At 38.5% G+C, this 22,296-nt stretch overlaps 2 protein-coding genes across 19 annotated transcripts; one reads left to right on the forward strand and one right to left on the reverse strand.

Moving 5' to 3' along the window:
* The first annotated feature begins 218 nt into the window (after nucleotides 1-218).
* On the forward strand, nucleotides 219-7,303 carry LOC110922279 (formin-like protein 3). 18 transcript variants are annotated; one of them, XR_004886684.1, is made up of 9 exons: nucleotides 219-326; nucleotides 800-858; nucleotides 2,563-3,085; nucleotides 3,703-4,111; nucleotides 4,454-4,653; nucleotides 4,736-4,971; nucleotides 5,050-5,912; nucleotides 6,676-6,867; nucleotides 7,041-7,303. XR_004886684.1 is itself a non-coding variant. In XM_035986874.1 (8 exons), the coding sequence occupies exons 2-7, from the start codon at nucleotides 2,000-2,002 to the stop codon at nucleotides 5,887-5,889; spliced, it is 2,325 nt and encodes a 774-aa protein (XP_035842767.1). In that variant the 5' UTR covers nucleotides 219-326; nucleotides 800-1,999; the 3' UTR covers nucleotides 5,890-5,912; nucleotides 6,676-6,985. The 18 variants fall into 18 exon arrangements, 13 of the variants coding, with proteins under 13 accessions (XP_035842767.1, XP_022022279.1, XP_035842768.1 ...); XR_002583021.2 differs by having other exon boundaries at nucleotides 800-2,116; nucleotides 7,041-7,302; XR_004886685.1 differs by having other exon boundaries at nucleotides 800-868; nucleotides 7,041-7,302.
* Nucleotides 7,304-8,697: 1,394 nt separating this feature from the next.
* Nucleotides 8,698-19,210, reverse strand: LOC110923248 (histone-lysine N-methyltransferase ATXR3). The gene is made up of 19 exons (XM_022167397.2): nucleotides 18,971-19,210; nucleotides 16,650-18,769; nucleotides 16,442-16,498; nucleotides 14,493-15,659; nucleotides 14,063-14,415; nucleotides 13,492-13,968; nucleotides 13,287-13,387; nucleotides 12,157-13,198; nucleotides 12,010-12,081; nucleotides 11,830-11,940; nucleotides 11,634-11,734; nucleotides 11,449-11,548; nucleotides 11,261-11,356; nucleotides 11,006-11,173; nucleotides 10,729-10,908; nucleotides 10,405-10,652; nucleotides 10,213-10,321; nucleotides 9,831-10,133; nucleotides 8,698-9,223 (listed from the first exon to the last, which is right to left on the reverse strand). The coding sequence occupies exons 2-19, from the start codon at nucleotides 18,658-18,660 to the stop codon at nucleotides 9,047-9,049; spliced, it is 6,873 nt and encodes a 2,290-aa protein (XP_022023089.1). The 5' UTR covers nucleotides 18,661-18,769; nucleotides 18,971-19,210; the 3' UTR covers nucleotides 8,698-9,046.
* Between the last annotated feature and the right edge of the window lie 3,086 nt (nucleotides 19,211-22,296).

Raw genomic sequence — 22,296 nt, forward strand, 5'->3', positions numbered from 1 at the left:
AAGCTCTAAACACATCATAAGACACTAGTCATCTCATAAGACACCCATGAACACTTGTCTTTGCCCCTCCTTTGCCACCTATCTTCTCCTTTGCCACACTTCTTCTAGTATTGACACCTCAATGGACACTAATCACATTCTTAGGCCTCCATGGACACTTGTCTTAATCTCATTAACCTCCCTTCACTATAAATAGCACCCTTTGATCACCAATTTCTTCACACCAACTCAAAATACAAAGACTTCACTTAGAAGTCTTATAAAAGTTTCTTCCTTATTACTTTGAGCTTCGTCTTCTAGTCTTTTGGAGAAGTCCCCTAAATTTAGTAAGTTCCTTTCCTTTAGCTCTTTCAATAAACAAATAGGTTTGCGGCTTATTTCCGTCCAAACCGTATTTTTACGCATAGTAAAAATACCAACGGGCTCACATAAGTGTTTTTCCTGTTTTGGAAAGATTCTGTGTTGTCACTTTAAATAACCCTCAACCGTTTTAAAACCAAACTTGAGGTCAAAACTGAACGGTCTGCAAAGATCCGTAGTTTTGACCATTTTCCGGGTTCCAAACAGAAAACTTTCTAAATGAAAGTTGTAGATCACATTCTAATTTAGTTGACTGGAATTTTTATACTTTCTTGATATCATTTGCTATTTCTAAAACGTAAACGAAAATAACACAGAATGTCGTCAAAATTTATTTCCTAAAAATCTAAACATTTTCAATTTACCAATGGCCCTTTTAATCTATACTTTCCACAAACATCATTGCAACAAAACCTTAACGAACAATCCTCATTATTAGGAATTACTCGTGATTTTGTAAACCTCGAGGACACACAAACTCATCGCTAGGACATCAAGGTGAGACAAAGTACAAATCCCGAATCCTTGTTGAGATACTTGATGAGATTTCTAAAAGTACTTTCTCAAATTCATTTCTATGCTAAATGTTTATGTGCATATGTTTTTTAACACAAATTGCTTGGTTTTATACATATTGTCATCCGCATTACACTTTTGTTACAAAATTTTACTATCAAACACAATGTATTGCAATACTAAATTTTTCGCCACATAATTGGCTACAAAAAAATCATATATTTCTTGCTTTTATACCTCCGGTTCATGTACTTCATGTTTTGTACCTCTATTTCATTTATTTATACTTTCATTTCATGTATTTATATATCCATTTCATGTATTTCTAAGCAAAAGTTTTAGCCTCGGTTTGGTTTGGGCTATTAACCGATATTAAACGAACCGAACCAAAAACCGTCAATCTAACCGAATAAACCAAACTGGTTAACCGAAAACAAATTGGTTTATAAAATAGACCAACTGTTGACTTCGGTTTCGGCTTTAGTTGAGGATTATTACCGAACCATGCACACTACAATGAAATAGACTGACCGATGGCTTTACTAATGACATATATCCACCGGTGGATGCTACAATGAATTCACAAATAAGAAAAGTAGCAGAAATAAATACCACAACGCAAAGTATCGTCTCCGCCGCATTACGCGTAGTATAAAAATACACCTTATTACAGTAACCCTCCCTCAATTTTGATTAATTGAGTAATTTCCCACCATTATTCAAATTTAGATTATCATCCGGCCCTAACCAGATTAACTGTTCGAATATCTTCTAATCAGATTTCTAAATGATTTTTTTTTTTTTTTTTCAATCAAAACCAATTTCTCCCGGTAAAATCTTATCATATTCAGCATTCAACTGTTTGCAATCACATTAATTTTGCCCTGATTTCAGAGAAATTGCATCCCCAAATCCCAAATATTGTTGGTGATTTGTAAAATTCTTCATTTTTCTTAAATAAGTACCAATTTGGTGAAGTTAGGGTTTGGTGAAAAGTGTATAATAATAATTCAAACAAGATTTTGAAATCTTTTTAATTAATAAGAGATTATTATGTGTGAATGTTGGTGTGATTTTTTGCACACAACATTGGGTGAAATGGGGAAGATAGATTAAGAAACCTATGGGCGTGATAAGGGTCCGGCTTTTCGGTATTTTTCTAGCTGTTTTTTGCATGTTTGTGACCGGTTGTTGTGGAGGTAGTCGCAGAATCGCCAAGGAAGATTTTTCTCAAGATACTGTATGATTCTTTTTCTCATTATCCATGTTTGTGTGCATGATTATGTTGCTGTTGTTGATCTTTAATATGCTTCATGTGATGATATCAAACGTTGTGTTGTCTCGTTTAGATTGGTTCCAACAGGAACTTTAGATAGGGATTGGTTATGTGAACGGTTTCAAAAGATTGTGTATTAGTTAATCAGGTTTAACAGGTCAGAGACGACGTGATTAACACAAATATCAAGCATGAATACGGCTCGCTTAACACAGTTCTAAGTTTTATGTACCAAGAAGGCGAAATGAAATGATGGAGCCTGGCCTCGTAATTTTAATTATTTAAAAAAACGTATAGAATTACATAGTGTACTTTTGCTTAAACAGGTCTTATCGTAGCGCCTAAGAAGATTGGAATGTGCAATATGACTTTGATTTTTTGCTTTATCTAATGGGATGTTTTTTGTCCAGGCAGAGAAAGTATGGATGTGTTGTAGGAAAGAGCTTGAAGAAATCACCAAAACTGTTAAACATTTTAACCAATACTCAAACCGTAACCCAAAACTATCGAAAAGAATCCTAAAACGGTCTCTTTTGCTGTATTTGAAGTCTAAAAGATCTCCATCGAGTATTTCCGGCAGAGATGAATGTGAAGAATGTATATCTAAACTCTATAATCAAAATATCCAATCCGGAAACTTTCACAAAAGACGTTACCGTTACCATCAAAGAAGAAAGGCACGCCCACATGGGTCATTGAGCTCTGCCCGAAAAGATTCTATAGTAGTAGAAAAACCTGCAAATGGCGTAGATGTGAAGCCCCCTGATCATGTGATACTGATAGGGATCGCTGTTTCGACTGCAGTGGCGTCACTGGCCCTTTTTGTCCTGTTATTATTTTGTTGTCTTGGAGGCGATGAGCGCAAAGTGGGATCTGAGTTTGAAGAAAAGGACGAGAAACCCGTTGTTGACATACACCCAGGTCACGTTTCTGGTAAACCGTGACTAAGAAATCATTACTTTACTTACGACTAGAGGTGGCAAAATGGGTCGGGTTGGAATGTTGGATAATGGGTCAAAACGGATCTAGTTGGGATGACCCAAACATGTTTTGGCATGATAAAGTTTTTTTGTTAATAATTAGGGTGTCAAATATGATTATAAAAATTATGTTGTTTAAATAATAATATTATCTTTTGAGATAATTATTTTGGTGGTTTTATGCGTTAAAAATACACTTTGGATGACTTTTGACATCGTTGATCTATTTGAGTGGTTTCCTTTTAAGCTATCCAATTATATGGAAAGCATTACTTGATCGAGCCATTTATAAGTCAATGCGTTGAAAATTGTCGTGACCATCCGTAATGGTTAATGCCCTCTAAGGGGCATTTTCCGTCACATCAGCATCACAACGCCCCTTTAAAAATTGTGTAATGGTTAACGCCCTTTAATGCTCTTCCAATCATTACTCACTTTCTAATTTATGTTCTCCTCACTTGGCGTTATACTAGAAATGCCCAGGGGGCAGTGTTGGGGGCGTTATCAAGCCCTTTCAGTCTCCTATAATGGCCATTACGCATGGCCTTAATACAAAAGTTTTCATTTCAGGTTCTTCTCAAACATCCCAGGCATTCGAAGGCAATAACGATTCGATCAATTCCTCGAGCACAAACAATTTATCTGGCAATGCTGCTTCTCAAACACCAGAAGTTGGAAAACTACCACTTCCGCCAGGAAGAAGCGCTCCTCCACCACCGGCACCACCTAAACCGCCCGCCCCAAAAGCACCACCACCGCCACCAACCCCAGGTGCTCGCCCGCCTGCTCCACCAAAAGCAGGCAATATGAAAAGACCACCTGGCCCACCACGTGCACCTGCCGCTTCTGGAGACGAAAACGATCCGTCTGCGAGCTCTAATAGCTCCAAAACCAAGTTAAAGCCGCTCTTTTGGGACAAGATGAACACTAGTCCTAATTCATCGATGGTTTGGAATGAAGTTAAGGCGGGATCATTCCAGTGAGGCTCTAAACTCGTATTTGTTCATTTTAATATCGACTTTTTACTATGATTGGGCTGATTTCGATATCAAACGGGTCAAAACAAGTAGCAAAAAGGTGGGACGGGTGTGTAATGCATACAACCTCCTAAATCGTTTATTTAAATATCCAGATTATTATTGTAATATTTATATTTTTAAAATCATAAATAATTTTAAAAATTGGTTAAAAGTTGCTAGCACCAGTTTAACTTACACTAAAATAAAAAAAAATAAAAATGACCCGTTTTGAGCCGCTACTCAACCCACCCAATCCACTCATCTTTCATCAGACAAACTTAAGGAAGTCCCTTAACAAACAGATTAGACGAAGAGATGATGGAAAGTCTCTTTGGATTTGCTTCTGCCCAATGCAAGGGTAATCGTGGGAAACCCGCATCAACCGCCAACTCTCAACCGAAGCTTATTCAGATTATTGATCCCAGAAAAGCACAGAATTTGGCCATTACTCTAAAAGCATTGACCGTTACAGCTGAAACAGTCTGTAATGCCCTCAAGGAAGGTGACTCTTTAATTATTTTGTAACTTATTTTGTGAATGATCAACTGCTATATTGACGATGGTTGATACGAATACATTATTAGGTACTGACCTTCCGGTACAGCTGATTTCAACTCTGATAAAAATGCCACCGACCCAAGAAGAAGAAGTAAAACTGCGGTTATATGACGGGGACTTTGGACTTCTTGGGCCTGCTGACCAGTTACTTAAACTCATGATCGAAATCCCGTTTGTGTATAAACGTCTTGAAGCTTTGTTGTTCATGAGTTCTCTTCATGAAGAATCTTCTCCACTTAAAGAATCCTTTGCCACATTAGAGGTATTAGCGTTTTCAAAACGTACATCCAAATGACTGTTTTATCCTTATGGCATGAATGCATGCATGATCTTTGCACAGGTAGCTTGCACAAAGTTGAAGAACAGCAGACTGTTCCTCAAACTTCTAGAAGCAGTTTTGAAGACGGGTAACCGTATGAACGTAGGAACATATCGTGGTGGGGCCCAGGCTATCAAGCTCGACACTCTTTTAAAGCTCTCAGACGTTAAAGGTACAGACGGCAAGACCACACTCTTAACTTTCGTGGTTCAAGAAATCATCCGGTCAGAAGGAATGAAAACTGCCCCAAGTAAAAACAATAACACCGATAAAGAAACAACCGAAGAACAATCACCTGAATATTACTGGAAACTGGGCCTCGAGGTTGTTTCGCAGCTAAGCAACGAGCTGCGAGACGTGAAGAAAGCTGCAGTGATTGACGGTGATTACATTACGTCAACGGTTTTGAAACTAGGAAACATGTTAAACAAAACGAAAGACTTAATAAAGAATGAGTTGAATACGTACGAAGAAGCGATGGAGTTTTGTGAAGCGTTCAATGGTTTTATGGAGCGTGCGGAAACCGAGATCACGTGGATGCTTGAAGAGGAGAAGAGGATAATGGCTCTGGTCAAGAGCACAGGAGATTATTTCCATGGGAACTCAGCGAAAGACGAAGGGATTCGGTTGTTTGTCATCGTTCGAGACTTCTTGAAACTTTTGGACAAAGTGTGTACTGAAATAAAGAAAACAACTGAGATGAACAGCAAAAAGAGAAACGTGCCGGATGGTAAGAAAGAATCTTTGTCGCAAGAAACCCGACAGCAAAAGTGGTCGAATATTCGTGATAAGTTGTTTCCGGCTTTGAAAGACCGAAAGATAGATTATTCGAGTTCAGATGATGAGGACATGTCTCCTTAGTTTTCTGTGTGTGCTTCAAACAGGTAATAACTGATTCTTCTGTCAACAGTATTGGGTCGAAAAAACTTATTGATAATTATTGTGTTAATTACATATGACCCGTTTAAGATAAAACAGTGCCCAAATTGACCCATTCATAAATAAATAGGTAAAAATTTCTACATTTCAAAATAGGTCAAAATTAACCTTAGAAGGTTTCTAGTGGCAACCAAACCTTTTCCATCGACTTCCGGTCAGGGGTGCTAAATGGGTCGTGTTTGCGGGTTGGCTGGTCGAACTCGAACACGACACATGTATACGTGGGTTGACACAAACACAACATGTTTACCCTAAGAAAATTTGTCTCTTTTTTGCATATTAAAATTACAAATCTATATATTTTTTATTTTTTTTAAGCAATTATGTTAAAACTATATGTCAATTTATATTTCAAATTTTAAGTTTTGGCATAAAAAAATGGCCAAATAGTTTAAGGTATTACATGTAACACATCTAAAAAAAAGTGAAAGATAAATTGGTCAAACAGGTCAACACGTAGACCCCCGTTTATTGGAACCTATTCACGGGTTTGACCCTAACCCATTTAGACCAAGTCCAAACCCATACATTTTCTGTTAGATTCGTATCGTGTTAGAAATTCACTCCTAACTTCCACCTCAGTCTCGTTCGAAGCGGAATAAAAACCTAAACAATTACCCCTTATTTATGATAGATAATTCTACTTAAACACAACTTCATTCTTCTACTCTCAGAAAGTCTAACTCTAAGGTGTTGAATGTTGTGCAGGTTTGGTGCATTGATAGACCACCTATATTCCACAACATTTGGGACCAATAACGACTTAACTTTCAGAAACTAGCGACGACTCGCGACCACCCGACATGTTTGTAAATCCATTCAGCGGCGACAAACATTCTAAGAAGCAATTTGGAGGCAATATTTAACACCAATACTGTGCACAGTCCCCCTCCTTTCTCTGTAGGTCTTCTAGTTTGTAATTCATTAGATTTAAAGTAACCCACAACAAGGAATGATTGTTATACTTAAGACCTTTTCAAGTTAAATATTTTTGAAACTATTTCATCTTTTTAAACAATTATTAAACACTAATGCAGTTTTTGTTTTTTTTTTTTTTTTTTTTTTTCATGTAGGGGTTGTTAAACTCGGGTTTAATATTGTCTAGCAACTATAAAGTTGTGGCCCAAGGCTTCGGGTTTATTGATGTGTTGGATATTTGTGGCATGTGTCCATGTTTCGCATGGTATAGAATAGGGGTCTATACTCGATGCAGTGTTGTCTTGAAACTAGTTAAACTCGAAGCAGTGTGGGTACTGCTGGATGTGAGCATGATAATGTGCACGGATTATGAATTTATACTTTCGTCAAATACTTTAAAAAAAAATTGTCAATAAATTTGTCTAATGTATGCACATTCTCACACACATCACGGTGATACAAACAATGTTCTAAGTTTGACAATAAGCGAATCAAGGGTTATACCATGGTGGCACCTAGACGTAAACCTTAAATATTCGACACACCAATGAACCCGGGGTCTTGATCTTGGCTTTATAAGCAATATTGATTCCAGAGTTATTATACCCGGAAAAACATTAGTTATTATAAAATTTATTTAATTTATCATTTCATGTTGCATTTCGTAGATATGTTTAGTTTACAACATATCGGCACTCTTGTTCATGACAATATGGCAAGATCATCATTGTCGCTTAAGCATATATCTGTTAGATTATTTTGTTAAATGCGTCTTTGTTTATCGAAAAAGTATTCAAATTTCACAACAATACACTTGTATGATATTTGCATATACTACTTTGGAGTAAATCTGCTTGATCTAAGGGAGAGACGGTCTGATATCGGGGAGTGGGTTTGCCGCACGGTGATTGATAGCGGGTGGTGGATTGGTGAGTGGGGAGTAGGAGAGAAGGAGAGAAATCGGTGAGTATTCACCGAAGGTGAAGGAGGGATGGAGAGAGAGAGAGAGAGAGAGGAGAGAAGAACCAACCAATTTTTTTTAATTAAATGGGTGTTTGAATCATACCTAGTGTTTGAGTAGAAAATGGGGATTGTGTGTGTGTGTGTGTGTGTGGGGGGGGGGGGGGAGTTGACATGGCATGAGATTATTGGGTAGAGGAAACTCAAACACCCTAAAGTGTTTGAATCATACCCTCCACCCTAATGAGCCTCACCACTAATAACTTAAGTGTGATCTTCCATCTAAAACATGGATGTGTTTAGAAGTTGATTGATAACTCAAGAATGTGTATGAAATATGAACTTTTTTTTGTTTAAATGAGGTGAGTTTCTATACCGATACCATTTTTTTTTTGGAAAAAAAAATTATCATAGAAATGTTGGTAATTTTTAATGGTAAGAACCAGGGGTGAATGGGTTTTCTTATAAAAAGAAGTTTATGATTCTATAATCAACTCAATGGAATACTTGTGAATAAAAAAACTAGAGGCAATGGAAGAGAACGATATCGCCACACGAATGCACAGCCATGTGTGGTGAGGAACTGATGTAGATGAAGGTTAACAACTCAAGAGTTTTCTTCATTGTCAGGTTCTCTTGACAATTTCGTCAGACGATCGTATTTTCGTTATAACAGACTTTAATCAGTAGACAGTTTTAATTAAAGCAACATTTAACTCATGTAGCAAGTCCTTTTACGCAATAACTGTAATTACAGATACAGTAAAAACAAATCAACTTAAAAGTAAGCTAAAGCAGAGGACTAAAGTGTAAATTTCCAATACAAGTAACAAATCTAGAGCATAGATCAGAGACTAAATTGTAATTTCTAATACAATTAGCAACTATGGATATTCAACATGCAACATATAACTATGAGCCCAAACACAAACATGCCACAAGTCAAAAAGAAAGAAGACAACAAAGGCAAACATTATCATCTTCATATTTCCTCCTTTCACTTCTCATATAAAAAAGAAAAAAAGAAAAAGAAAAAGAAAATTTTACTTATACTTCTTCACCTACCAATAATGAATTACAAATTACAAGACCTACAAAGAGACTGTACACAAGAATGGTATCCCTATTACCGCGATGCTGATATTGGCGGAGGCCATGTTGGGCTGGGCTACGGCTAGTTGTTTGTCAAGTTAGATCATCGTTATCGATCCCACATGGCCTGGAAAATAGGCGGTCTATGCTTCAACCAATGAACCAAATCTTTGTCTAAAGGTGCTTTGCATAACAATCCATCTAACATGGGACTGCCAAAAACCTTTGGGGAGCTCTTGTATGACCATATTTTGTCCTTTGGCCATGCTCTTTGAGGCTGCTTCTCCTGCACAACACAACTCAAAATGTGTTAGCCCGCCACCCGTTTCCCCAATTGTAAAATAGAACATTACTACTCGAATTATGTTCAATTGCATATACCTCCGAAATCAATTTATTCAAAAGAAAGACTTATTTTCATAATATTATTTATCTAATCTAATCACATTTACTATAGTAACTATATACAAAATCTGCTGTTTTAAAAAAGATTATTTATAAAAGAGTAAAATGCCATTTTCGTCCCCTGATGTTTGGCTACTTTTGCAACTTTGTCCAAAAGTTTGTGTTCCCGCCTCTGGATCCAAAAGGTTTGAAATCTTGCCATTTTCATCCAACTCGTTAACTCCATCCATTTTTTAACGTTAAAGCAGGGACATTTTCGTCTTTTTAGACATTTTTTGTGATGATTAAAGGGTTTGGGTGGGGAGAAAGTCAACACACGTGGATCTTTATTTCTTATTGTGTTTTTTAATAAATAGCATTTTACTCTTTATAAAATCAAAAGGATGTTAGCAGATCAACCCGGCCCATTCTGCCACATTTAGTGTAAAGTGTCTAGAGCAAATCATTTAACGATTATATGTCGAGAGAGAGAGAGAGAGAGAACTGACCATCCTAGAAAGCATGGATTTCACGGTTCTCGGGCCATAGACACGTTGAGATGATGGCTTCTGGATTTTGGAATAAAATGATCCGATTTCCGGTAACGATAAGCAACCCCTGCTTGCTTTGATGAGGTTAGCATCAGGCTCTGCGTAAGCTTGGTTATGCCAAAATATGAGCTGCCCTAAACAGTAGTTCTTGTCATATGTCTTGCGGTATTCATGCAATCCGGGTCCCATTTTCTCTGCAGACTTGGGGCCCAGGTCTAGCGGACTGATGTAAACAGGTGGGGATACTACAACCTCATACTCCTACAACATGATTTACAAACAAAATGAGAACATGAAGTCAACAAAAAGAAGTCAAACTACGAAAAAGAATCGGACTTACCCGCACTCTAAAAAAGAACTTTGTGTGAGCATAAATGTGTATCAAGTCTGCAGCAGCATCATGTCGACATTTTGGTGAGCAAGGAAGGTTCCGCACCTCATCCCGCAACCTGTAAGACAGAAATAACTTGGTAAAAATGTTGATGGGGAAACCGTCAACCCAACCCGTTTTGAGAGGAACAACATTGTTTACCATATTAAGGATTTTCGAAGAGCCCCTAAGACGTCATCGGAAGAAGATGGGTCGTGAGCCCGAATGCTGGACCGTACTTCGCTTAGGTGTCCATCTTCCAAATGAGGTGCAATGCATTGAATAAGTTCCTCGACAAACGATCCCTCGCCTTTCCAGATATGAGAAACTACTTCTTTCGGACTAAGCCGCTCTAATAACGGTGGTGCGCGTTTCGGATCTCCAAACACGTTTGTCATCACATATCTCACCTATAAACAAAACGACAAGTATAGTTTACAAAACAGAGAAAAAATTAAAAAGAGATTAAAAACACGAGTTATATACCTTGTCGAGGGTAAGAGCCAAATTCTGAATCCTTTGATTAAAAACACCCTCAGCCTGAATCTCGGCTTCGTTTCTCTCGGTATCCATGCATATATCTGTGAAGTATTTCCTCTTTTCTTCCAAATTATGAGCTAGAATCACCTCTGGAAGCTTTGTTCTTTCAAAATGGATGAATCTTACCTACAATATATAATAAATAAACGCAGTTAGATTACCAAATTCATTGTGTGTGTGTGTGTGTGTGTGTGAGAGAGAGAGAGAGAGAGAGAAATGATACCAAACGAGCAGAGTATGCAACGAGCCAATCAGGCAAACCGCTAAGCAAACAACTACCTAGACCTGCTTTACTCAATTCTATATAGTCTTCTTCGGATACAGAATTCAATTCACAAGCCTCTAGCATCAACTGATGTCGGTTTAGAATTCCATGGCATTCCTTTAACACCTGAAAAAAAAACCATGAAATCAAAAACTGCCAACAAGAATTCGTTCCACTAAATGAAAATTGTAAACAGCGATTCGCAAAACTTACTTTCTGGAAAGCCCCTTCACCAGTCAGATTCAAAAAGCTCCCTCGGCAAACTTGGCTGCCACATAAGCAAACAGACGCCTCGTATTCTTCCTTACTCTGTACAGATATAAAAAAGCGCACACAAATCTTATCATCTTAGCGTATTATATACTTTTGACAATTGAGATATATTATAATGAAAAACTCACCTCTGTAACAGAGTTATAATCAAAGGTAACTTCTTCTCCATATACGATAGGTCGCACGCTATATATGCCTATTTGATATTGACCATCAACAGCAGTAACTCTGATCTCAACACAAACCAGAAAATGGCATGAGTTTTTTGTACTCAATAAACGTACAATTAGAAAAATATTTATGTTAAACTTACTTTGCTTCACAATTTGGTCTACAGGAATGACAAATTCGGCTAGCATAGTTGGCTTTATGCATTGCATCAACAACCACCAAGTCATAACCGTCACCATCCCCCTGACAACCACAGTAGAGAACATGAGATTAAAAAACGTTTATAAACAACGGACCGTAAAACTGGTGAATAATTTTTTTAATAAATTAGATGATACCTTCGGTCTCTCAAGATAGATGTTATAGAACTCGGGCGCCGGTTCTTTACTGTCTTTCTGCAGAGCACGAATACCGTCTTGCTTTTCAAACCATCTCCAAGCAGGATAAACCTAAACAGATTTTTGACCCGTGATTAGATACATGACTTTAAACCTTAGAAGTTAAAACACAATATTTACCTCTCCTAAGAACTCCACAACAAAATCATCCTCACTAAAACCAGCTTCTTTGTTACAAACAACGCCAAGCCCCTGTAAGTAAAAAATTAATCACAAATCCCAATGACTAATTATATAACACGGTGAAGCAAGTGTATGCATGTATACCTTTCTATAAGCAACATAATTGTCATCAGGACGGTTGCTCATAGCCTTGAGCATATACTGACAGAGTTCAGAAGTGCGTGTATCATGGTCTTCTTTGGCACTTTTTAAGATATCCTCGATAACGAGCTTCAATGGATACTTCATAGGAGTATTACCGGTTCCTGTAAAGCCTCTGACTTGCTTATTCAAGGTTCGAAGAAGCACATCTTCAATAAACACATGTTTATCCAAAAGTTGCCAATCTAATTCCTCGGGCATTGTATCTAATAGAAGATTATGTGTGTACGGATCTATCCCGTAAACTTCTTGTTCTATCACTTCATCGTCAAGCTTTTTCCTTGGTTTATAGTCCTTAACTTCGGGAATGTCGGATTCCTCGGTTCCGTTCTTTTGGGAAACGAGTTTCTCGGAATAGTCTTCGGGTAAAGTTACTTGCATCTTTCGTTGCACGTTTTCATGATCAGTTACAATAACGTAGTGATCGATTACTTCATATTTCCTGGTGACAGGTGGCACAAGGCTAGCTTTTGTCATGCGGGCCCCCCATTCCCGGTCATCAACCAAGGAATCAAACCCGTCATCTGCACTAACATAACCATCCCCTGATCTTGATTCCCCTGGCCCGCTTGCAGACCGTGTGTCGAACCCACTATCTGAATCCGATGAGCTACTCTCACTGTCGGTTTCTGTCTCTTCGGAGGATCTTGACCGGTCATCAGATGTATCACTTTCGGAATCCATAGCTTTTTTGTTCAATTTGGATAAACGCCTTTTGATTTCACGGTCAGATGTATAATGTCCATGTTCAAGACCGCCGTTAATAAACGACCCACTACTTCTGCTGGTGTATTTTCTCTCTCGGTTGGCTTTCTTTGACTTTGTTGAAGCGGAAGAGAACCCTGGAGGTGGATCATCCTTCCAACTCTTCATCATCGCATCTTTCTCGATTGAGAATTTAGAACGGTCTTCTAAACTTGTTGCGAGACGGATAAATAAATTGATTATGTGATTCATACCTCTCGCATCCCCCTTATTTTTCACTCTGGGGTTAACAAAAATTGACAAATAGTCAATAAAAGTTCAAAGAGAGTAAATAGAAGAAAATAAAAATAAATAACAGGCGGACTTACCTAATTGCTTCCCGACACATTCGTCTAATATCATCTTTCACAGAGCCCAAACCGCGACCAGCATAATACCCGTTTCTTATTTTACTCTCGATTTCAGCGATCTACGAATCAAAATAAAACAAGACATTAGTATTAGTATTAGTTTTAGTAGTAGTGGTAATATACAGGTTTCAAGAATATAAAATTGAAGGATGTGATGTGGTACTTTTGGAATGAAAAATTCAAAAGTATTCTCCTTCATGATGTCCTTAAGACCCAAAGCTAAAAACTCTTTCATCCGCTTGTATCCATTTTCGGTTTTCTTCATTGCCAAACGCCTCAATTGGGCATCTCTAGATAGCATTGATGAGGATTTTCTGGCATCAAAAACCTTCGAACGTTTGTATAAGCTTCTTCTGAATAGCTGATTTGAAGCATCTCTCTTATCCAGACTTTCGAAATAATCTCTAAGCCCGCTAGAATCCTCCACGTGACTGTTGTAACGTCTTTCAGTCGAAGTCCGGGTCTTGACCCAATTAATATTTGGAAATTTACGGGTCAGGTCCTCAAACTGGCTGCAACCTCTAATATCTACACATGATAAACAAGGGAGTAATCCCAAAATTTCTTCGAGCATGCTAGGAGTTATTTTTGAGCAACCGTGTAGAACCAAGGATGTTATTTTGTCTTTATTATAACCGTTCTGCAACGAAGAAAAAACAACGTTAGCCATCAATAAGTACAATACAAAAAACTTTTACCAAAAAGAAAAAGGAAAGATGAGCTAACTGACTGACCATTATGTCGTGGATCATAGAGTCGGTGCAATTCGACACTGAAGAAAAGTCGGCTTGTTTAGAAATACCTTTGTAGAACTTTACTACAGATCTCCAGTGCTTACAGGTTAAATTCGCATAAACAAGGGATTTTATATCGGCTCTAAGGAAATGAAAGACGCGTGCCAACACTTGTCCGTCTAGTAGACCCCAATTTTCATTTCCCACCATTAAATTCCCGCTCTTTTCACTGCAGAAAGTATCATCGCCACACAAATCTTCAAATGGTACGTCTTTTTCCAAGTTGGATACATCCAATTCATAATCTTCATCAACCCCATCACCCACAATGCGTGCCCTTTTGTTAGTTTGATCTGTGCCAACATCGTAAATTAAGTTTTTGAACGAGTCACAAAAAAACGAGAAAAAAAAAACTATTTATATCTAATACCTGATCTTGTGAACTTGTTAATGATTGCTGGATTATATATGTTTTTCTCTGTTTCTTTTCTGGGCTGTCTCAGGTTAATCCACGGGTCTAAAACTTCATTTATGGCTGCAGCAAACTCGCGACTCTTGTACGACTTCATAATCAATTCATGAAGCTTTCCTCGAGTGTAACCGATAAACTGAGGATGCAAATTGTGAAATGAACTAGAAACAACATGGGTCCCACTCTCAGTTTCCAAGATGCTTGGTCCAGATGTGTCACTAGAATTATCATTATCAATCTTTCTCTTACCTTCGGTAACCACCGGGACCCACAGTTTATCGAACTTCCGGAAAACACTACTGTGTTTTTGGATTATACCTTGATCAGCTAATACTTGGATTTCAGAGTACGACAACGGGCCCCGTTCATGACCAGCGCCATCAAAGTAATACCAATCACCAAGATGTAGTTGCAAATCATCTCTATTGGAAAGATGATCCTTTGGCATACTAACAGGCATGATGCTTTTGTACGAGGCGTTATGATGATGGCCATGCTCGTGACTACTTTTCCTTCTGGAAACACTTTCTTCTGATGATCTTTTTGAATCACTTGTCGAACTGTAACGGTGGCTAGGCCTTGAAGAATATCGTTCTTTTCCTCTTGGTTTCACACGCGGTTCAGATAAAAATGAACCATGGTCCTTAACCACACATGTGTTTATTCTGACAACTGGAAGCATCATTCCTTTTACTCCCCTCGTACCCAGTATTTTCGTTTGACTTGACCTGTACTCTGCTGACTCATCAGATGGATTAAAAGCCCATGATGGAAGATCAAGCCTTCTACCATGAGAAGAATGATACAGATCATCTTTTTTATGCCTGCGAGGATCTTCATGCCCAGATTTTGGCATCTGACACAAAGCATAACCATCGTTAAGAACAAACTTCTTTTTCAAAAATCGATCTTGAGCAGCCTCATCAATCCTCTTCCAGTCACCACCTTTGCATGACCACCGGCCAGAAAACCAATCACAAGTATCTCCATATTCAAATGCATAGTCGTTGTCAGCGTGTTCGGGCCCAGCTGGCAATTTATCAGCAAATTCAGAGTGACTGGATATGTCATCGCCCATTTTTAGACTGTCGTTATCCCCGACCTCACATTGATGCAATGCGAAACCTGTGAACATGTCAAGCAAGACTTATTATTAGTTCTATCATTGGTTGTCAAAGAAATGCAACATTTCAGTTTTAGAAAATTATTCTTTCCAAAAAAAAATACCTATCAGCCTGTTAGCAATCATTAAAAGATATTATTGAGATTGAATGTGATCCACAAGTTTTGTAAATTATGTATCCTTAATTAAGGATGTATTAAGAATTTGAACACGAATAAAAGGTTGCTATTAAGCTATGTATCACATTGACGTTGTACTTTATTTGCAGTACAAAGGGGGGTAATAAGTAAACAGGTAGTGTAATTTATGTATCATGTGAAAGAAGCGTCTGTGTCATCTTAATCAAAATAATGCACGTGCGCACATATATCATGTTTATTATTTAATTTATATCAAGCGCAGATAGCATATCTAAATCAAGTAACTACAAATCTTCAAGCATACGTAACTGATAGCATGACATATGCCCTAAATTATCACGCCATGTACTTAAGAGGCACACGTATGACGTAACAGCAATATGCCCCAAGTCCTCACGTCACCATGTGAATCCATATGTAAAGCATATATCAGCATACAGTTTGGACTACTCATATACTGGAATTTTTATTCCCCTTTCAAGTTTTAGCAATTTGAATGTGACACCTAACATGACATATCCACCTAAATAATATTCTAGAGAGCCCGTGACAATTAGGGCTAGAACTGATGAAGTTCAACCATCTAAATGGCTCATAATTCATGTCACTGTGACTTCAAATGAAACATCTAATAAGAATAGTACCTTCAGAGTATCCCCATGTCTGCAGCTCACCATGAACAAATGTCATTTGCAGCACTTCTGCAGGATATTAAATTCCAAATGTACACAAAAATACTGTTCAGATACAGATAAGTGTAGAAAACGAAGGTGCAGAAAAACAACCTCACTAAATAACAAAAAATATTCAAAAAACGATAAAGAGGGTACATGAGAAAAAAAAAACAATTACCAGCAACGGTCTCGAGTTCTCTGCCTGGAATACTGGAAAAACCATCAAAAAGTGCTTCAACTCTTTCATCAATTCGAAGATCTTGAGAATGTGGATCTTTATTTGTTTCTGCAGAAACAACCAAACCCTCTTCACCTAATTGGTTACTAGTTGAAGCCGACTCGCCCACATCTACTAACAAATTTCCAGGAGCTTCAGGGGGACTAACCAGCTCAGGAACAGTGTCAAGAAAACTGGAAGTAAAATTAGCTGTCACTACAGGAGAAACTGCATTTTCAACAGTCACCCATCTTTGACTATCCAGGTGTTTGACCAAATGATCTGAGACAAGAAAACCTTCTTCCACAAGCATCTTCAGGTCACATAATCTTGATGGACCCTGTTCCACACCAAAATGGTCCAAGTAATACCATTTTCCAGTGGTTGAAACTGATGTTTCGGCCTCGGGAACATGTGGTGGGGTATCACATATATCCATGTCTTCTTCCATTGAGAGCAGTTCCTCAGTAGCTCCATTGACCTGCTGTGCTTGCTTTAAGTCTTCCTTTTGAACACTTTTTTCAGCAGACTCATCACAAACATCAAGACTGGTTCTTGTTTCAGAATCTTTAGCCAAGATTTGTGTCTCCCTTGAATTCACTTTCTCTTCTTGGCTTCTAGCCTCATAATGACTCTTCCGTTTTTCACTTGAGCCCGTTTTTCGACCCGTTTCCCGGTAATTACCCGACCTACCACGATTATGTGGAGAGGAATCCGTTAAGCTTGGAGTTCGCTCCCTTCGATCATAGACCCGAGTTTGCTCACGTGGGGATCGTTCTGAATAACTTGGGCTCCGATTTCTGTAATCGTAATGACGATTACGAACATACGGTGACCTATCACGGCGAACTGGGCTCCTGTTGTCGTAATCACGATGGTCGTAATCACGATGGTCGTAATCACGATGGTCGTAATCACGATGGTCATACTGGCGGGACCGGTCACGTGGGGACCGCTCAGAATGACGTGGACTATTATTATGCCTGTCATAGGCTGGTCTAGAAGACAGAGGAGATTCGTTCCTAGATGAGTACCTTTCTGATGAAACATTCCGATTAGACGTAGAATTTTTGTAAGAGTACTCTGCATTGTAAGCAGACCGACTTCCATCATCAGAAATTCTCCTGCTTTTATAGGGTGTGTAATCATTAAATTCACCATGGTGTTTCCTGTCACCGCCGTCTGTATGAGCATTATGCCGTTTCAAGCGGTTCCCTAAAGGGAAATCCCTCCCATGGCTTTTACCATTGCTACATTCATTATTTAACTCCCCTTCTTCATCTACTATTTTTGAACTGATCCTCGGAGTCTTCTCTCTGCTGTTATTTTCCCACCTTGCAGACTTCTTAGTATACTGGTTTCCATTTTTGTTATAATCCTTTTCATACGTATGCTTACCTCTACCGCGCCCTGTTTTCCACCTTTTTCCTTTGGAAGAGTCATGGCGCCGCATTTTAAAGAAGCCATCATCGTCATCGTCATCTCGCTGCTGCCATCGGTCTGGAATAAACTCACCTTTCTCCACGTCATCTTTACCGCCTTTCGGTGACCAGAATTCCGAACTCTCAAACTCCCTCCTTCGATTCAAATACTCCCCTTTCCGCCACTTTCCAGGCACAAACTCCCCCTTTTCCACCTCACTTTTCCTCCACCTATCCGCCCCAAACTCCCCCTTCTCAATCTCACTCTTAATCTCAAAGCGTCTCGGTCTTTCGGGCACAAACTCCCCATTCTCCATCTCCAAAGACCCCAATTCACCTTCTTCCACTTCCTCCTTATTATTATACCCATTCTCCTCTACCGAAAAGTCTTCACTACCACTACTACTACCACTACCATCACACGGTTCTTCTTCACCTTCTAAACAAAACTTATCTCTTCTCCCTATCTTCATCTTCAAACCGCCGCAAAATGAATTATCCGAAATCGAAAAACGCAGCGTTTGCACACATGCAACACCTCCATCGCCCATGGAAATACTCTCTCACAGCACTTCAAATCCAAAACCCTAGCTTTTCTCCCCTGCACCGGGGCTCTCAATACTCATTATACTTCAATCCAAATTCTCCACGCAAAAACCTCTACAAAACAAACAAAACACAAATCAGCAATCAATCCGTTATAAATGTAGGGTTTCAAAATCGAAAACAATCATACATATGCATAAACTGCTATACACAATACTCACACACACATACACCAATAATCAAAACCTAATTTTGAAACAATCAGTGAAATAAAGTGGAAAACGGAAACCCTAGGGTTCCGAAAACGAAACTCACAATAGGAATTTATACAAGTGAAAGGCTGGATCGGAACGTAACGAAGATTCGAGACGATTTTGGGATAAATGAAGAGTTAATTGCACAGATCGATAGAGCAAAGAGGATTGTGAATACGTAGAGATGAAGATTGAAGATGAATGAAGGTGTTTGTGTAGGAAAAATCGATTTGAGAGTTGCGGTGTAGGAGACGAACACAAAATAAAAAGTTTTGTTGAATGAGAAATTCTTTGGGTTGAGTTGGGGTGGGGGTATTATTTATCGACTTGTATAACCGAGTCGTCGGGTTCTACCGTATACGTATGGGAAGGAGATTTTGGTTATTGGGGAGGGTAGAGTGGTCTTTTACTACCCCTCATGTGGTTCATCAATTGTAGACTAACATCCGAATAGTCTCTGTGGTTTTGTAAAGTAAAGGGTTGTTTGACAACATCTGAATGGTTAAGGGGTTGTTTGTTTACCTCTTAATGAGACCCTTAATAGTTCAGACATCTTACTGGTTCAACACTTAATGGTTCAAACTGTTCGTTTCAGACATTTGCCTCTGAATGGTTAAGCATTATACAGAGTCTGAATGGTTAAGACCTCTAATCTGAATTGGTCAGACATTTACCTTTGAACAGTAAAACGTTATACAAGCTCTTAATGGTTCAGACCTCTTACTGGTTCAGCACTTAATGTTTCATACCTCTTACTGGTTCAACACTTAGCCATTCAGATGTTGCCAAACAGCCCCTAAGTGCTGAACCAGTAAGAGGTCTGAATCATTAAGTGTTTAACCAGTAAGTGGTATGAACCATTAAGAGATAGTGTAAAGCTTAACCGTTCAGAGGCAAATGTCTGACCAGTTCAGATTAGAGGTCTTCACCATTCAGACTCAGTATAATGCTTAACCATTAGAGGCAATTGTCTGAACCATTCAGACATTTGCTCGTGAAACAAACAGTCTGAACCATTAAGTGCTGAACCAGTAAAATGTCTGAGCCATTAAGAGCCCCACTGAGAGGTAAACAAACAGCCCCTAACACCTATAGTCCCCAACTTTTGAAAATTACACTAGTGCTCCCTGTGGTTTGTTTTTTGTTACTCGGATGATACCTGGAGTGGATGTCCGTTAGTTTTCACCGTTAAGTCCATGTGAAATTACTTATTTACCCATCTCTTTAAAAATATATTATACACACTTCTATTATTATATTGAAAGTGTGGGGCCCACAAAATCTTTTGTCTTCTACAAAACAATCGGCCACCATCACCATAGTCACCCACATCCACCTCCACCTCCACCTTCTAGCTCCACCCACACCCACCTCCGCCACCTAAACCTAACCCCTACAACCCTTAACCCATCACAAAACACCACCACATTCACTACCACCACAACAGCAGTCACCAGCAGCCACCATCTGCACCACTACCATCTCTATACACATTTAGTGAGAGAAACAGCTAGAGAGAGATCGATCAAAGAGATAGATTTGGGGCTCGGATAGTCTGAAACAGAGGCTAGTATACGTATATAAACCCTCACGCGACCACCTGTTACCAATTTGGGGAAAAAGGTATCTTCACACAGTCATACTTCCATCAATCAGCAACACAATTGATTAAGTACTGTTAGGATTTAGATTGTGAGGTTTATATGGCGGAGCACACCGACGAAATCGAGCCACGAAGAGTCGATTCCTTCATGGATAAGGTTACGAAGAAGATTCACCGCGACGATTCTTCGTCGTCGGATTCTGAATCGGAGAAGAAGAAGCATGATGATAGTCGATTCCTTCATGGATAAGGTTACGAAGAAGATTCACCGCGACGATTCTTCGTCGTCGGATTCTGAATCGGAGAAGAAGAAGCATGATGATGCCTTAAAGAAGAAGAAGCATGATCTCTCTCTCTCTCTCACTCTCTCTCTAGTTTTTTCTCTTTCTAAATGTGGTAGATGAAGGGATCTGGGATGGAGGAGGGAGTTCAGGTGGTAGAGATGTTGATGTTGATGTTGGTGGAGTTGCAGGTGGCGGCGGCTGGTGGTAAGTGGCGACGGCAGGTGGTGGTGAGTGAGTGAGTGTGTGTGTGTGTGTGTGTTTGAGAGAGAGAGAGAGAGAGAGAGGCATACAAGGGCTTAAAGAGTGAATAAGAAGGTTGGTGGGTCCTACCTTTAATTTTAATATATCTATTTTAGTGTTTTATTTTAATACTAAGGGCATGTTGATCATTTTACATGGAGCTAACGGAGAAAACTAATGGACATCCACTCCAAGGACCATCCGAGTAACAAAAAGCAAACCACATGGAGCACCGGTGTAATTTCTAAAAGTTGGGGACTATAGGGGATATTTTACAAAACCACATGGACTATCCGGGCATTTTACTCCTTCATTTAATTATTTGATGACGAGTACTTAACTAGAGTAAGCCTCGTCGCTTCACGGACGGGTTTGTTAGCAGATATGTTAATTTGTCAACATAGTGTACAAGGTACAATCGAAGACATTGGATTATATCATTGATCGTTAATAAAAATTATTACAAAATTTAACAATCAATGATTACAAAAAAAAAAACAAATATATCTAAACATATTAACTTTTATTAGCATTGTTAGACTGAGCAAAACGCGCATAAAGCGTGTTTAATTCAACTTGTAGCTCAATTTGTTTTTCATGTATTTTCGCCATTCGTTAGGTTAGTTTGTCTAGTGTAACAACTTCTTCGAGTACACGCCTAAGTTGTTTGGAAGGTTACTACGTATTTTTACACAACTTACAAGTTCATGTGTTTGCGATTTATACTTGTTTTGACTAGTTCGACATTTGAATATTGTTTGTTGATGATGGGAAAATTGTTGATTGAATTTTGAAAAGAAAATGATACGCTTGTAAGCGTGGCCACCTCCAGTTACAGAGGAAACTCGGCGAAATTTTTCCAGAAATATAACACTTGGAAAATATTTTTACAACAAGTGTTATGAATATTTTTTTAACTTATTTTTCCAAATAAAAATTCGCCATGAATTTTTATTACAAAATTACCAAGTGTCGGAGGTGAATTTTCATAAATAAAACTTGCGAAATATATATTTAGAATATATATTTTTCATAGTAAATGCTTGTGTGAATTTTATGATTATTTGTGTGAACTACATAAATATTATTTTAGAGTAAAAATAATACTACTGGAAACACTGAACACTAACGACTCCAAAATAATACTAACCCCCTCACAATAAATATTTAAGTTACACCGGTATTATTATTACCACACGAACCTTAAAATGTAACTTATGTATTTTCGGTAAAATACTCTTAATTGCGTATTGTGATAGA

Source organism: Helianthus annuus, chromosome 17 (assembly GCF_002127325.2).
Source record: "Helianthus annuus cultivar XRQ/B chromosome 17, HanXRQr2.0-SUNRISE, whole genome shotgun sequence".
NCBI classification, from domain to species: domain Eukaryota; kingdom Viridiplantae; phylum Streptophyta; class Magnoliopsida; order Asterales; family Asteraceae; genus Helianthus; species Helianthus annuus.